General features: G+C 46.6%; 1 protein-coding gene across 2 annotated transcripts in view; it reads left to right on the top strand.

Moving 5' to 3' along the window:
- PDPK1 (3-phosphoinositide dependent protein kinase 1) overlaps window positions 1-17,235 on the top strand; it is an 81,297-nt gene that overhangs the window by 38,323 nt on the left and 25,739 nt on the right. For both annotated transcript variants that reach the window (XM_041750451.1, XM_041750450.1), the window contains exons 3-6: window positions 2,710-2,752; window positions 2,950-3,087; window positions 7,268-7,412; window positions 8,581-8,678. In XM_041750451.1, coding sequence (XP_041606385.1) covers window positions 2,710-2,752; window positions 2,950-3,087; window positions 7,268-7,412; window positions 8,581-8,678 — 424 coding nt within the window. The remainder of the gene's footprint in view (window positions 1-2,709; window positions 2,753-2,949; window positions 3,088-7,267; window positions 7,413-8,580; window positions 8,679-17,235) is intronic.

Below are 17,235 nucleotides of genomic sequence, written 5' to 3'. Positions count from 1 at the left end.
GGCATTTTTCCTTTTTAAGCGAAGAAATGAAGGTGTGCAGCCCATTTGCTGAGGTGTGAGCCCCATGGAGCTGTAATGGGGCTGGGGGCTTGTGCAGATTGTGGGGAGGCCCGTGCAACGGTCAGGGCCTTTTTGTCCACCCTCCAGAAAGAAACCTTATGTGAAGTGTGTTTCCCCTGTTTCCTTTCACAAATTCATGAAATGTTGCAAACTATACAGAAGAACGTGCAGTTTTACAGCTTGCCATGTTCCCGACTTGGTTTTCGTCAGTGTTAGCCTTTTGCTCCCCTTACATTTTTTTTTTTTTTAAAGATTTTATTTATTTATTCATGAGAGACACACAGAGAGAGAGAGGCAGAGGGAGAAGCAGGCTCCATGCAGGGAGCCCTTGATCCCGGGTCTCCAGGATCAGGTCCTGGGCTAAAGGCGGTGCCAAACCACTGAACCACCAGGGCAGCCCTCCCCTTACATTTTTAATTTAGATTTTTTTTTTTAAGATTTTATTTATTTATTCATGAGAGACACACAGAGAGAGAGGCAGAGAGAGAAGCAGGCTCCATGCAGGGAGCCCGATGCGGGACTCAATCCCAGGTCTCCAGGATCATGCCCTGGACCAAAGGCAGGTGCTCAGCCACTGAGCCACCCAGGCGTCCCTTAATTTAGATTTTTTATTGGCAGTTTGTTTAAGTTATGAAAGAATTGTGCCCTCAGGATAAAACTTTTCGGCTATGAGCATGGTCCCCAATACTTCTGGTATTCACAGATCCTCTCAGAAAGAAGCAGCACTTTTGAAAAGAACCTTGGGTGTTCTGCATGATTACTTAAAATAGTCCAGTAAAAGAAGCAGCGTTCCCTCTTCTCAGTTGTGCTTCATGGACATTTATCTCAACCGGTAAATGATCACTTATATGTGAAACTGCCCCTTGTCCATGGGTCTGCACAGCAGGTGAAAGTAGGCACCATCCATTCTGGGTGATGCACTCCTGGTGTTGAAAAGCTCCAGTTCTAGTTCTTGTCATCCCTGGTCCTTTTGAACTGAGGGAGGTGCTGGGGAAAAGCACCAGGAGCTGGAGTCTTCTTCCTGGCACTGTTCGGAATCCTGCAGCCCTGGGTCTCAAATTATATGTGCTACCCTTAGGTCTTATAACTCCTGAAATAGAGACCACTTAAAATTAGATTTCCAGGGGAGGGTGGAGGACCAGCGGCAGTTTCCAGGTTGGGCAGGATCTGGGCAGGATCTGCGCTTGGCCGAGCCTGGCCCTGGAGAGTGGGAAGGCTCAGCCTGCTGCTGCCTGGCCCTCTGGGGGTGATCTTGACATCCACATTAGCCCTGCTGTTGGCTCTGGTGTTGTGGAGGGATGTGTCATGTCTTCTCTGGAAGAGGGATATTTCTGCCCTTTGCCCATAAGGAAACCCGCATGTGAAATGTTGAATTCACACAACAGAAAGATTCTTAAGTGCCTCCTTCAGAAATGATCCCATTAATTATTAGTACTTTCTAATAGTTTTTTCTTCCTCTTTCCTACTAAGTAGCTAGTACATGCTCCCCTGAAGAAATTTAATATTTCATAAACACAACCTAGGGAGGGGGTATCTTTCCCCAGCCCCTGCCCATCACCTCCCGGTACTTGAGAACAGCCTGCATAGGTATATTCCTCTAGAAAGATCTCTGAGATCTTTCCACTTGAGCACATATAATCCAACTGCATTCTTCTTAATAACTGCAAGGTATTTCACACAGTGCTTTCCCAGGATCACTGCTGGGGAATTCTGTAGTGGGATGAATCTGGCCTGTGTCTCCCAATGGTCTTCCCAGAAGGCCCAGGGATCCCTCAGGATTTGGACAGGTTTCCATCTGCACTCTGGTCCTTGGGCCATCCCTTTGTGCAGGTATCTAGGAGGGCCATTCTCTGCCTCAACTGTGTGGTGGGTGGAGGCCACCCCACTTCCCAGACAGCTGGCCTCATCAGGCATGTAGAAGTTGGTGCTCAGTTGTGGCCAGGAGCTGCTCGTGTAGAAATATCTTTCCCATGTTGTGCTATGCCCTGTTGGCTCTCTGTCCCGAGAATGGAATTTGAGGACAATCCTTAGCTCTGCTACTGAGAAGGCCCTGTCAGAAGTGGGACTGCACCCTGAGTGGGAGGTGAGGCTTGCAGGAGGCACTCCCAGTGTGCCCTGTTTAGCTTCAGTTCCTGTGCTCTCGCTGGCAGGGAGAGTGTTTACCGTACCTGAGCACAGTGTCACCTGAAAGGTATGGTCACAATTATTTGAAAAAACCCAATTCGGGGCGGCTTTTTACAATGAACATATTCTTAAGAGTTATTTTTTGAAGGAATTCCCAGGACTCATTTGAGGTATTGTTTGCTGTTTCTTTCTACTATCTGTGAGGGTTACGTTAGTCTAAAATGTTCCTGAATGTGTACTTCACTGCACCAGGGGAACTTAGCAGCTGATCAAGAACCTTCTGAAGGCAGTTGATTGATCTCTGCGTTTGCTATTAGAACACATTAACTTAGTCGTTGACATTCTGTCAAATTTGTTAGCACAGGACAAATATATTTTAATGTAATTTCAGATACTTAAATGTAACTTTATGGTGGGGGCAGGTTAGCCTGTGTGGTTGGCTGCAAGGTGACTTGTGAGTGTTGATACGCAGGTTACACTGAGTATTTCTTTCTCTTCTCTTTTTCCCTTTTCTTCCTAAACCAGGTTGTTCTAGCCCGAGAACTGGCAACCTCAAGGGAATATGCTAGTAAGTACTAAGTCTAGGGGGCTGTGTGTCTGGGATGCAGGGGGTGGGATGCTGTTGGTCTTAGAGACCACAAAGCCGGTGGGTATGTTTTGTGAAAAACTTTAATTTGTACCAGTTACCTTTATGAGTTTTGTTTTTAGTTTTGTTTTTGTTTTACCATTATCAATTGAAGTAACTTGCTTCTCTCTTACTTTAAGTTAAAATTCTAGAGAAACGTCACATTATCAAAGAGAACAAGGTCCCATATGTAACCAGAGAGAGAGACGTGATGTCACGCCTGGATCACCCGTTCTTTGTTAAACTTTACTTCACATTTCAGGATGATGAAAAGCTGTGTATCCTTTGAACAGTCAGAGCCTTCTGAAATCACACCACTGACCCTGTACTGTTTTGGAATCATGACCCTCTTGTGTATTTTGACAAGTCCCTTCCCTGGAAAGGACAAGGTCGACATATTCTAAATACAAATAAATTCACATCTTTTTGCTTTGGGATTACTAACATTGACTAAAGTAGGACATTACTTTGAGGGAAATCATCATAAACCTTTTTGAGGTTTTTTGTTTTATAAGTGTTGTATATAAAGGATTGTTATTGTTTTAACCCCGTGGTAGGTAGACATTTATTCAGAGGCATTCGCTTATTCTTATAACTGGTGTCCTTGGAATATCCATCAGATGTCAAGTCCTGTGCTCAAAGCAGGGAAGTGAGGGAGGAAGGATTTTTGGGGGTTTGGTTGGAAGGGACATCTTCACTAGGCTTAGCCCCCCAGGTGAGAAGTCCAGGGAGCCACCCAAAGGAGCCCAAACTCTTTCTTCTAGTACCAAGAACATTGTCCTCCCCAGGCCCTCCAGCCCCCCCCCCCCTCCTTCCTCCCCTCACCTCCCCCCTGGCCCTGCCCCCGTCTGCTCTCTGTCAGTGGAGAGCTCTGATCACCCAGTGCTTCCAGCTCTCCAGCAGTGCTGTCACACCCCACTGATTGCTTCGTCTGAGGGCCTCTCTGCTCCCTGATTTCTCCTCTAACCCCTAGAGTGATATTTTTTTCCCCCACTCTTTTACCTTTGCTTAGGGAGTAGAGGAGACAGAGCACCAAGGCACTATGGCCACACTATGTTGTCCCAAGACCTGCCCATGTGGCCTGGCTGGCCAATTTCTCCTCACTCCACAGCCCTTTCCTGCAGTTTTTCCCAGCCCCTAGGTGCCCCAATGACTCTGTCCTCAGTCCCAGTGGATGCTCTTTTGGTTTCTGTTCCACCAAAAGAGGTCAGAGGTTAGCTGTCAAATGGAGTTGCCTTGGGGCTTGTTCAGGCTTCAATCTCAGTCTTGGCATTAGTTATTTTCTCCTGCCCTCAGGTGTCCTCAGTGTCTCCCCCACCCCCTCATTAAAGCTGGTCCCCGTAAGGGCTTGGCTCCCCACCAAAGGCTTTCCCCGTGCCTCTTTCTACACAGAGTCTTCTGGTTTAGAACTTTGCTCCATCCCGCTCCCCCTTCAACATCATTTTCTGACTCCTTCAACTGTCAGCTGAATTTGTTTTTTTGCTTATTGAGAAGTTTTTGTTGAGTGCCAAGTGATGGGAATATGCTGGTGAAGAGGTGAAGGCTCGGCCCTTGTGGAGTCTACATTCCCTGGAGGAGTTAGACATACCCAGACCATCAGTGCCCATGTAGTAGACTTGAGGGAGCAAGGGCAATGAGGGGGCAGATAAGAGGGTGAAGGAAAGTGTTGCTCCTGTAGCTTGGTGGTCTGTGGGGGACGTAGACTCTGGCCAGAGACCTGGGTAGAGCTTGGAGTGCTTCCTATGCTGGTGGGGCGAAAAGGCTGGGCAGGGGCCAGCTTCTCCTCCCCTGGAGGCCTGGTGAGAATTACAGATTTTCTTCCAAGTGTGCAGGGAGTCCCGGGGGGCTAGAAAGAAGCAGCATTTGCTATGACTGTGGCAGGTGCCAAAGGCTCCTGTAGGTGAGCCAGGCAATGGGGCTCCTGGGTGTGGGCCCTCAGAGTCGGGGGAGGGCAAGGGGTGCTGTAATTGAGGCAGGAGAGACCAGGCTTGGAGGTATGTGTGTCGTTGGCATTTGATATACCTGTTGGTGCTGGCTGCTGCTGAGTAGGTGCTGGTGGAGCTTGTTGAGGAGTCAGGGCAGCATGCAAACTCAGGGCTGGGGGGCATCCGTGGGCTGGCTGGCCACTGGAGGGCACTTCTGAGGGAAGAGTTCTGAGACCTGAGCCCAACTCACCCCCACACAGACTGGCATGCAGGAGGTGGGGTGTTGCCAGTGAGTGGAGAGGGCAGACCCCAGGGGGCCACAGGGCCAGTTGGTTTCCAGTAGGCGGGTTGCTGGGCAGTGAGGTCATGCTGCTGCGTGGTCAAGTACCTGGGGCCTGTGTCTGCCCTCTGGAATGGCCCCGGTATAAGTTGTTCTGGGAGTGGGGAGGGGCTTTCAAGAGAGTTGAGGAGGTCCAGGTAGCACACACAGTGAGTTTTACCTAATGGTTCCACCTTTAAGGGGAGCAGTGAAGTGGTCTAGTAGCCACAGGCATATGGGGCAGAATGGGGTCTCCTTGTTGGTTTGTTTAGGGATTATAGAATGTTTGCCTCTGCCTGGTTCCAGCAATCCTGTCCCCACTAAGCTGCTGTCACTGCTTTCGTGGCAGCCCTCAGTGGCCCCATGAGGACATTGAAGGGTCCTCTTCATGGCTGCTCATCATTGTGTGTCCCCTCTTACAGGTTGGGGACAGGAGTAGTACTCTAAGCCTTAGGAGGCTGGGCTCCACTTTTGTCCTTCCTTGGTTTCATGAACTTGAGTCAGTTGCTTAACCTCTCTGGGCCAGGTTCCTCTGTCAAGTACAGGCATTGAGCTTACCAGGCTCTATTAAAGACCTAGTCTTTGCTCATCCTTCCAGGAATTCACCCACTTCATTGGAGAAAATAGCCCCCCTCCTCCCTGCCCTGGGCCATTGGCTGTGCCGAAGGAGGGAGAAATGTTCTAGGATGTGAAATGGACTGAGGAGGTCTGAGAGTGTACTTCTGGGGATGAAGAAGGTGTGTGATTGGAGGCAAGATGGGCTTGGAGCCAGGATCCTCAACATTTGTCATGTTCAAAACCTTTTGGTCCCCTTAGGTTCACAACTGAGCAAAGAACTAGAAGTGTCTTTCACACAGGAAATAGGAACTTGGAGTGGTCCGATGAGGGGCAAATCCCTCGAAGCTCAAAAAAGCCTTGTGCCTGTGGACAAGGTTGAGCCTGTCACATAGACTGCAGGCTTCTGGGCACTCCTCAGTGAGGTTCCCTGCTAGTCCAGGTGGGGCTGCTTGCCCAGCCAGTGCCAAGCTTCTGTGTAGGGTCAGATAGGCCAGAGTCTGCAGGTCACTGGTGAGGAGGCCATGGACACCACGAGCTGCAAAGGGGTCTGGCTAGAACCCTTTGATTTCCCCATGAAGAAGGCATGCTCTTGGGGAGAATTTCGTTTTTGTTTTTTTTTTTTTTTTTTTTTTTTTTTTTTTTTTTTTGCTTCAGGTTCCTATTATCCTAGTTAGAAGGGCTTGAGTGGCCACAAGTGGGGCTGTATCAGAGACAGGTTTGGGCAGCTTTGGTCACTGGTCCCTTCCATCCTGGGCTTGTCCTCACTGCCCTGCAGCGTCAAACTCTCTCCTTGATGGGAGACAGTAGTGCCCTGGCCAACAGAAGCCAGACGGAAGACCTTGAGCGTGGGCCACCCCTTCCTGCCCTCAGAGCCACTACCTAGGGCAGTGAGGCCTCCTCTGTCCCCGTGTCCCTAGCTGCTAGGGGGCAGTGAAATACCGGTAGGTGCAGATATTTGGTGCTTCAAAGAGGAAGCTGTTATATGGGATCCATTTATTGTTCCAGTCTATAATCCTTTTGAAGAATGGAAGCAAATCACACCACACTGGTGTCTGAGGGAAAGATGCCTGTATTCCTCATGTCTCTCCCCAATGAGTGGCCAATAAATAGATGGGATCAAAAATATAATAAAATGGCATTTCTCTTAAAAACTTGTTATTTTATACTTGGACAGGAGCATGCACTTGAGAAATCCTTACGTGAATTGACTCAGCACACTGTGGAACGCAGTTGGTGCTCAGTAAATGCTGTGGTCCTCTGTGGTGCAGGTTGGGAGGCTGAATTAGGATGGAGGGCCCCCTTCCCTTGCTGAAACCTGCAAAGAGGCACGTATGCCACAGGCTCTGGCCACTTTCTCTCTTAGGGCTTCTCTTCACTGAGCCTGTAGGTGTCTTATGTCTTCTGCTCCAGAAGGAGCAGGCGGGCTGAGGAGTATGTGTCACTGTGTTCTCGATGAGAAACCTGAGCTGGGACCAGGGATTCCTATCAGCTCCCGTGGCTGTGGGTGTGGTCACTGCAGAGTCTGATCTGAAGAGGGGCCGCTGTCTCAGGCCCAAGGTATCTTCAGTTCTCATTAATTACAAATATTTCTATTGGGCTATAAAGTTAGTTTTAAAAAATGACTTTTATACTCTTCCTTAACAATGCAACATTTAGACTTTGGTCTTAGTTATGCCAAAAATGGAGAACTACTTAAATATATTCGCAAAATTGGCTCATTCGATGAGACATGCACCCGGTTTTACACGGCCGAGATGGTGTCAGCTCTGGAGTACTTGCATGGCAAGGGCATCATTCACAGGTACCACACCAGCGGCCTGTGGGCTCCACTCCCCAGGCTTCGGGGTCAGCTCTGCTTGATTTTCTGGAGTGGGAGGCCTCCTTGTGAGAACTAAGGAGAAGTTGATGTCACCTGATGTTGAGACTCACAGGCGTCTCTGAGCCAGGTGAAGTTGCCAGGCTGGTGGTTCTCTTGGCCATCCTCCCTGGTGCTTCTACTCCCCACCTTGTAGCTTTCATGGGTACTTATTTCTCATCTCATTTTCCATGACTTTCTAATATTGTTGAATCGAAAGTGTTCGAATGCGCTCTTGTCGACTTTCTGATATTGTCAAATTGAAAGTGTTCAAATGCGCTGTTGTTATTTTTTATTATAACAATTTATCTTTTTTTTTTTTTTTTTTTTTTTATTTATGATAGTCACAGAGAGAGAGAGAGAGGCAGAGACACAGGCGGAGGGAGAAGCAGGCTCCATGCACCGGGAGCCCGATGTGGGATTCGATCCCGGGTCTCCAGGATCGCGCCCTGGGCCAAAGGCAGGCGCTAAACCGCTGCGCCACCCAGGGATCCCACAATTTATCATTTTAATCCTTTTTTCTCGTTTTATTGAGAAACAACATTTATCACTGTGTAAAGAAGTACAACATGATGGCTGATTTAAAAAAATTTTTTTAAAGATTTTTAAATATTTAAGAGAGAGTAAGCAAGAGACAGAACACAAGTAAGGGGGTAAAGGACAGAGGAAGAGGGAAAAGCAGATTCCCCCACTGAGCAGGGAGCCTATCCCCGGGCTTGATACTGGGACCCAGAGATCATGACCTGAGCCAAAGGCAGATGCTCAACCACTGAGCCACCCAGACGTCTCTCATGGTTGATTTTATATATATTGTGAAATGACCACAATCGGTTTCAAAGATCTTTCTCTTACGGGTTAAAAATGATGGATTACACTTTAATAAAAAGTATATTGAAAATGACAGATGCATTTATGAAGTAATGTAATTTGAATGTACTCATTAAATGCAGTTAATATTTGTTCAGTATGAACTTTATAGACTTGTGTTCTTGGTTGTTCGTCCATAAAGATTCTAAATATTAATCAGTTCATTTGTTTTCAGCAAAACTTAGAGTGTGTAATAACATTACTATTTAAATATTTCATCTTAGTTGTAAAAAATCTGCTTTCACAGAGACCTGAAACCAGAAAACATTTTGTTAAATGAAGACATGCACATCCAGATCACAGATTTTGGAACTGCAAAAGTACTATCCCCGGAGAGTAAACAAGGTGTGTGAGTGGCCCTATTTCCAGCTGGCCCCAGTTCAGTGCTTAAGATCAAAAACAACTTAGAAATGTGTTTAATGGCATTGTATCCGTTGTTAATGACGGTTTATAATACCTTTGCTATTGTAAAACAAATACTTAAGCTTTCACAGGGGGAGGCCCTGCCTCACGTGGTGGCTCTCACTGAAGGCTTGGGCAGTTTGCACCTGGTCTAGTGGGTGGACAGAGGGCTCTTCTAGGCTGTTGGTTGGTCTGCCTGGCCTCAAGTATGGGGTGCTGAGTTGCCAGCCACTCTGCATGTTGCTATCCCAGGTCCTTGTGAGCAACTGGGTGTGTGCACTATGGCTCACCCTCCCTAGTCCTAGAAGAGGCCAGGGTCCCACATTTATTTGTTCCTGGTCTTCTGTGCAGGAGTGTGGGGTCCATGGAGCCAGCTCTCAGCTCTCTCTGTTGGCACTATGGATTGTAACTGAGAGCACTGTCTCTATATTTTAGGACCTGCCGTCTCTTCTGTGTAGTTGCCACTGGTGGCCCAGGCACACTGGTCATAGTGAGGTTCTACGAAATCACAGAACAAACGGGCTGATTTTTAACCTGCTGCTCAAGTGCACATTTATAATTATAAGCCCTCCTAATCACTGTTGTACTAGGGTAGTGGCTGGTGTTGGTTTATGTATCGTGACCACTCCATCACCTGAGGAGGAGTTGCTGAGTGGGCCGGAAGAGTGCCTTGGGAATCCAAGGCCCTAGCCAGCAGGGACCTTGAAATTAATAAGGACCTTGAAAATGAACCTGGAGTCAGGATGAGTGTCACCAACAGAGCCACCCTGAGTCTGGCCCAAGAGGCTGGGGCAATGTGCTTGCCTCTGCCAGGGCTCGTGGGGACACATGAGAGAGAAGGACTGGGGTCATATGGAAGCTGCCACTCTGCTACCACTGGCCTCCTGTGGAAGAGGGGAACCGTGAGCCCCATGCAGCAGTGGGAGAGCCCTAGCTAGCTCAGCCACGCAGGCCGCCTCTGCTCGGTTGAACTGAGGCCCATTTAGTGACCATGTGAGTGCAGGTGGCTGCTGGGCTGATGCTGGGGGTCCTTTCCTCCCAGCTGGGCCTCTGTGAGTTCTTTTCTTTTTTTTCTTTTTTCTTTTTTCTTTTTTTTTTAATTTTTATTTATTTATGATAGTCACAGAGAGAGAGAGAGAGAGAGAGAGAGAGAGAGAGAGAGGCAGAGACACAGGCAGAGGGAGAAGCAGGCTCCATGCACCGGGAGCCCGATGTGGGATTCGATCCCCGGTCTCCAGGATCGTGCCCTGGGCCAAAGGCAGGTGCCAAACCGCTGCGCCACCCAGAGATCCCTCTTTTTTCTTTTTTCTTTTCTTTTCTTTTCTTTTCTTTTCTTTTCTTTTCTTTTCTTTTCTTTTCTTTCTTTCTTCTTTTCTTTTCTTCCTTTCTTTCCTTTCTTCCTTCTTTTCTTTTTTTTCTTTCTTTTTGTGAGTTCTTTTCCACAGGGTGCTTTATCTTTGCTTTTTGGGCATTCTTGCAACCCCGTGCTTTCAATACTGTTGTGAAGCTTCTGTCAGTGCCTTTGTATTTGTGCAGACCCTCATTGAATCACCAAGACTGCCTCTTGGATTTGGGAACTTCTCTGAGAATCCTAAAGCACTGCCCTTTTGGGGCCAAAACAAAACTTGCAATCAAGGAAGATACTCTTAGTTCTCAACAAATTTCAGTCCCGGTGCCACTCGCCTGTGTTTTGCAGCTCCCCTTCCCTCTTTCCCCCCATGGAGAAGTCCTCTAGGCTCTGAGATGCCTCAGACTCATTTCTATTGCAGAGTAACATCGTATTGGCTGGCAGCTGCGTTTTTTTTTTTTTTTAATTTTTATTTATTTATGATAGTCACACACACACACAGAGAGAGAGAGGCAGAGACACAGGCAGAGGGAGAAGCAGGCTCCATGCACCGGGAGCCCGACGTGGGATTCGATCCCGGGTCTCCAGGATCGCGCCCTGGGCCAAAGGCAGGCGCCAAACCCCTGCACCACCCAGGGATCCCTGGCAGCTGCGTTTTTGTGGATACGGCATAACCCATAGCCATAAGCATTGTCTATGACTGAATTGAACCGAACAGGAACTGCTGTGGCCCCAAACATCCTTGTCATCTCATGTGTGACTCCCCATGGGGCCCCCCAGTCAGCCTTGGGAGGCTGTCACTTCAAGGTCTGCGCTGCCCGTTTTTTTCCTCCACGCGCATTCCCTTCAGAATGATACTTGACACCAGCCAGTCCTGTTGTCCTGTGGCCATTTAGAAAATAAAAGAATTTAAACGGAGTGGTCAAATAGCGAAATAAACCTGTGTTTGTTTCTTTCTAGAAGTTGAAGACTAAAATCCTTACACCGTAAACCAGGGAGAGTTACTTGTATATAGAGACGAGTTGGCTTTTTTTTTTCATTCTTAGGGAAAGAGGGAAAAAATGTATAATTATGTGAGTGATTCATTGTAGTGACCTGCTCTCACTTTCTTTTTGAAATGGTTCAGAATCTTAGAATTTATTCTTATATTGGCTTTTAACTTTTGTACAGAGATGGTTTCCCTAAGACATCGTAAGCCTGCAGAGCACAGGCATTGTTGGGAACATGGCCAAAGCTCCCTAGCTGTACTGTGAGCATGAGCATCTTTTACCATCCTAGCAAGAGGCAGGCTATCCGTCTTTAGAGACTTTGTCTCCACTGCTTCCTGGGGGGGTCATAGTGGCCCCGTGTCTGTGAGGGGCAGGGATAGGAAACAGCAGGGCAGCTATTGAGGAGGGTATGTGGGATTGATGAGGACGTTCCTGACTTGTGATTAACCTAACCTAACAAGGGTCCCACAGACCTGTCCAAATACAGGCAGCTTAATCATGCAGAGTAAGCCCCTTGTTTATGGCTATATCACTGGCCTTTGCCTTCTTTGTAAGAGGCTTGGGGAGCTCAGGATGGCACATAAGTTCAGATTTAGGGTTTGTGCCTAGAAACCTATGTCTTGAGCCATGCAGGTCTTTCTGGTATGTAGCCAGATGTGGAGGTTCCACTCTTCCAACGAGGGGGGAGGGCTGGCAGGTGTTGGGGCTGGTGACAGGAGAGGGGATGGAGGGGAGGCTGCAGAGCTGAAGTCACTTCTGTCACTCACTCTAGCTGTACCTTCTATGGATGGCCATCATCCAGACCCTCAGACCAGTCTTGAGGTGCTGTGAACTCTGGACCCTGCCCTAGCGCCTCTGCCTTGCCCCCACTATAGCATGAGCAGGACAGCTCCACCCACCCCAAAGCAGAGTTTGCATGTTAGAGAAGAAACTCAAGTTCCTATGCTTATGCCACCAGATATAACTCTTTACATTGAGAAATGGTTTACTCTGGTCTTCTCAATATGGGTATTTGTTTAGTCGTAGCTATGATACATGGAATTGGTTTTTTGTTTTTCTTTTTTACATAGAGTACTTGCTTTTTGTAAAATTCAAACCATGCATGTGACCTAATTTCCACCATCAGCGATTTGTTTTCCTAGTAAATGTTTTCGTATTTATTACTAAAATACAAAGTTTATTTTACTTTTTATTTATATAAATTCAGTTAGCCAACATAAAGTACATACTTGGTTTCAGATATAGTGTTCAGTGATTTATCAGTTGCATATAACACCCAGTGCTCATCACATCATGTGCCCTCCTTAATGCCCATCACCCAGTTACCCCATCCCCCCACCCACTACTCCTCTTTCAACCCTCAGTTTGTTTTCCTGTAATTAAGAGTCTCTCATGGTTTTTCTCCCTCTCTGATGACTTCCCATTCAGTTCTCCCAGTATAAAGTTTCTTTTATTATTATTTATTAAAGATTTTATTTATTTATTTATTCATGAGAGACAGGGGGAGGGGCAGAGACCCAGGCAGAGGGAGAGAGGGAGAGAGGGAGACTCGATCCCGAGTCTATAGGATCACATCCTGGGCCGAAGGCAGCACTAAACCGCTGAGCCACCCAGGCTGCCCTAAAGTTTTCTTTTTTTTTTTTTTTTTTTTTAATTATTTATTTATTTATGATAGTCACAGAGAGAGAGAGAGAGAGGCAGAGACACAGGCGGAGGGAGAAGCAAGCTCCATGCACCGGGAGCCTGATGTGGGATTCGATCCCGGGTCTCCAGGATCGCGCCCTGGGCCAAAGGCGGGCGCCAAACCGCTGCGCCACCCAGGGATCCCTGCCCTAAAGTTTTCTTAAAAAAATAAAGCTACAGGGGGATCCCTGGGTGGCTCAGCGGTTTAGCACCTGCCTTTGGACCAGGGTGTGATCCTGGAGTCCTGAGTCCCACATCGGGCTCCTTTCATGGAGCTTGCTTCTCCCTCTGCCTATGTCTCTGCCCCTCTCTCTCTCTGTCTCTGTCTCTCATGAATAAATAAATAAAATCTTTAAAAAAAATAAAAATAAAGCTACAATTGCAAACCATTTTCACGCATAAAAAAGCTAACTCAAAAAAAAAAAAAGAAGCTAACAGTAATTGCTTTATATCCTAAAATACTGTGTTAAATTTCCAGATGTCTGGATTTTACATCATAATTTTTTGGTGGCTGTCTACTTGAATTGGGATTAAAATAAAGTTCCACATTCGGTTTAGCTAATTTGTTTCTTAAAATTTTTTTACTCTATTTTTTTCCCGTGGAGTCTGTTGAAGAAACCAGGTCATTTGTCTTACAGAGTTTCCTGATTGCATCTCTGTGGAGTCATGTAACATGCTCCTGTCCCCTGTAATGTGCTAGAAATGGGGAGTTGGATCTGGCCCCTTGATCAAATTCAGATTCAGTCCTCTCAAACCAAAAGCTGGGTTGTGTTCTCCATTCGGACACTTATAACACCCCGTCATCTCTCTGTGATGTCAACAGCGCTTTATAGCCATAATGGCCTAGATGTTTTAATTCTCTAGAGAATACACAATGATTGTAGTCATTCTTTGATTCATGGGCTGGAGTTCTTTAAAGAGAAACTTTGCCATAGCAATTATTTGGTTAATTATAGTGATATTGACTATGGAGGAAAAACAGGATAAATATTTGCTTTCCCCATTATTTGCTGCTTGTGAAAGCTGTGAACTGGTTTACTGTCATCCTCTGGTGTTGACCAGTTCATCAAAAACAGGATTTACTCATACCTCACACCATATGCAAAAGGTAACTCCGAAGTTAACTTGGAGCAGAGATGTGAATGTAGGATGCAGAAATAGAAACTCTTGAAGTGTAGGTGTAAATCTCCCATGACCTTGGCTTAGGCAGTGAGTGGTTTCTTAGATACACCACCTAAAGCATGAGCAACAGAAGAAAAATAGACCACATCAAGTTGGGAAATTTTTGTGCTGTGTTACCATTCAGAAAGTAAAACGAGAAAAAATATTTCCAAATCATTTATCTTAAGGGACTTTATCCCCAGAATGTATAAAGAACTCGTAACTCCAGGAGTAAAATGCAATGAAAATTTAAAAGTGGGCATAGGGTCTGAATAGACATTTCTCCAAAAAAGATTAAAAAGGGCGAATAAACACATGAAAAGATGCTGAAGGTCATTAGGGAAATGCAGATCAAAAGCACACTGAGCTACCACTTCCCTTCTTCTAGGGCAGCTGTGATCAAATGACAGTGATAACCAGCATTAGCAACGCGGGGGGGGGGGGGGGGGGGGGGACACCTAAACCCTCTGCTCTCCAGGTGGGAATGTGAAATGGTGCAGTCGCCTTGGAAAACAGGCTGGCAGTTCCTCAAAAGGTTACCCATAGTTACTGTATAACTCAGCAGTTCTACTTCCAGGTGCAGATCCAAGAGAACTGAAAACGTGTTCACAAAAAAAGGGGTACAGGAATGTTTAGAGCAGCTTTATATATGATAGCTGAAAGTGGAAACAACTCAGCTGTCCATTAGTTGATCACACAAACGGGTAAACAGTGTGGTCGTTTCTCACAGAATATTATTCTGTCTTAAGATTTTTTTTTTAAGATTTTATTTATTTATTCATGAAAAACACAGAGAGAAAGAGGTAGAGACACAGGCAGAGGGGAGAAGGAGGCTCCATGCAGGGAGCCTGACGTGGGACTTGATCTGGGGACTCCAGGATCACGACCTGAGCCAAGGTGGACACTCAACCACTGAGCCACCCAGGCTCCCGCCTTTGATCTCTTCTTGCCTGCCTGCCCTGGTAGGACCTTCAGGATGGTGTGGAATGGGAGTGGCCACAGCAAGCATCATTGTCTTGTTTCTGATCTTAGGAAAGAAGCTTCAGTCTCTCGCATCAAGTGGGACGCTTGCTATGAGGCTTTCATAAACTCCTTGATCAAGTTGAGGAGGTTCCTTTCTGTTCCTAATTTGTGACATTTTTGTCATAAAGGAGTATTGAATTTTTATTATATGCTTTTCTGAATCTATTGAGATCACGTGGGTTTTTTCCCATTTATTCTAATAATATGTAGTATATTGATGGATTTTTATGTATTAAACCACCCATGCATTCTGGGATAAAAACCACTTGGTCATGGTGCATACTCCTTTTTATGTGTTGCTGTATTCAGTTTGCTTATCTTTTGTCCCAGCCCATTTTGTGGAGTTTGTTTGCTGTGCTTCACTTGCGGGTTTATGGGTAAGGCAGTAGCAGTCTGTACTTCCAACTTTGAAGAGAGTAGAGGTGTCCTCTGACCTCAGGAACACTTCTTGAGGGCCCTCCTTCCTCCCTGGCACTTGCACGAGTTGGGGGAGGGACAGAAGGAGAATCTTCAAGCAGACTCCCTGCTGAGCACGGAGCCTGCTGCTAGCTCCATCTCATACAACCCTGAGACCATGACCTGAGCTGAAACCAAGAGTCAGACACTCAGCCAGCCACCTGGGCCACCCAGGCACCTCCACAGTTCTCACAACTCTTGATCTGTTGTGTGTGCCCATTGCTGCTTCAGAATCACCGTATTGTTAGACCTGCCAGATCTTATTATTGCATCAATACAAATCACGTACTGTTACATCACACTGTCACTACTTTAGTATTTTGGTACTTTTGTCCTTTGTCATCCTGCATATTTTATTTTATGCCTTTAAAGCATCACTCTGAGGGCAGTCCTGTTCGTTTCCGCATGCCAGAGGGGTCCTTCGTCTCATGACAAGAACTCCTCTCCTCACGTATCTTCGTACCTCTCTGGGGCCTCGACTCGGTGTCCCACATCTAAGAAGGTGGGCACAGGCTCCTGGGTGAGAGGACGCAGCAGGTGTCATGGGATACTCAGGCCCAGAAAGCCTGCAGCAACCACACAGCCCTAACGACATCATGATTCACTATTTAAAGCCCAGCCGTGGCAGGGGTGGGAATGGTGTATATCTTTCGGACTTTGTTTTGTGCACCATGTAGCTATTTAAAGGCACACACACCCCTATATACTGTTTGGTAGCCTGAATTATTTAATTATGTATAATATACATACATCATAATATACATATTTCCATACAAAAATGTGATTTTTTAAAAAAGATTTATTTATTTGAGCGAGAACAAGCAGGGAGGGGCAGAGGGAGAAGGAAAGGCAAACTCCCAGGGAGCCTGACACGGGCTTATTCCAGAACCTTGAGATCATGACCTGAGCTGAAGGCAGATGCTTCATCAACTGACCCACCCAGGCACCCCCAAAAATATGTTTTTAGAACTTTTTAATAATAACATTTAAAAACAAATCATAGAAGCAACACATGATTACTATGCAGAATGGAAACCAGTAGAGGCAGTGAATTAACCAAGTGGGGCTCCTGGGGCCATCGGGTCCATGTTGTCCTCCTGCCCGTGCTGGATCCATCCTTGAGGACCAGGTGCCAGGGATAGAATTGCTGGCTCAGATGGCAAGTGTGTTCTCTATGGATTTTGATGCTTATGGGAAAATTGCTCCCCTGAAAATTACACCATTGCATATCCCCACCACTAGTAGTGTATGTGTCTGCTTAAATCTTTGCCAACAGTGTGTATTTCCTTTTTTATCTTTGCTGATTTGATAGGCCATCATGTTTTCATTTGCATTTCTTTGATTCATTGCATCATTAAGTGGTTTCTCTTGGTTTTGGCTCTCAATTTCTTTTTTCCTCTTATGAATCACCTCAGTGTTCTTGGCAGTATATAGCTCAGGGTCCTGGCAGGGTGCAAATGCGGCCACAAAGCCTTTACAGGAAAATAACTTACTGAAGGGACCATTACGGAGAGCAAAGCCCCTCAGTCAGCTCTCCAGCAACTGTGCTGGATCCCCATGGTGGGACTGTGAGCCTCTGGGGGCAGGAGCATTGGGGGAGTGTGGGAGTGGGGACATTGTGGTGGGAGAGCCATGCGGGAAAGAGTGACACCCATTGCTCTTCCCTACCTCCCTCTGCAGAGGGGCTCCCGCTGGCTCCAGGTCTGTGGGACACAGGCTGCCCTGTGTGGAACACTGAGGAGGACAGGTGGGGAAGAGCCAGCACACTTAGAGTCTTCTTCCTGGGCATCTGCCCTTAGGAACCTTTGGACCAGCAGTCAGGAAGTCTCCGCCATGATAA

Source organism: Vulpes lagopus, chromosome 3 (genome assembly GCF_018345385.1).
Source record: "Vulpes lagopus strain Blue_001 chromosome 3, ASM1834538v1, whole genome shotgun sequence".
In the NCBI taxonomy this organism is placed as follows: Eukaryota; Metazoa; Chordata; class Mammalia; order Carnivora; family Canidae; genus Vulpes; species Vulpes lagopus.
The sequence above is the reverse complement of the archived record's forward strand: the minus strand, read 5'-3'. Positions and strand labels throughout refer to the sequence as shown.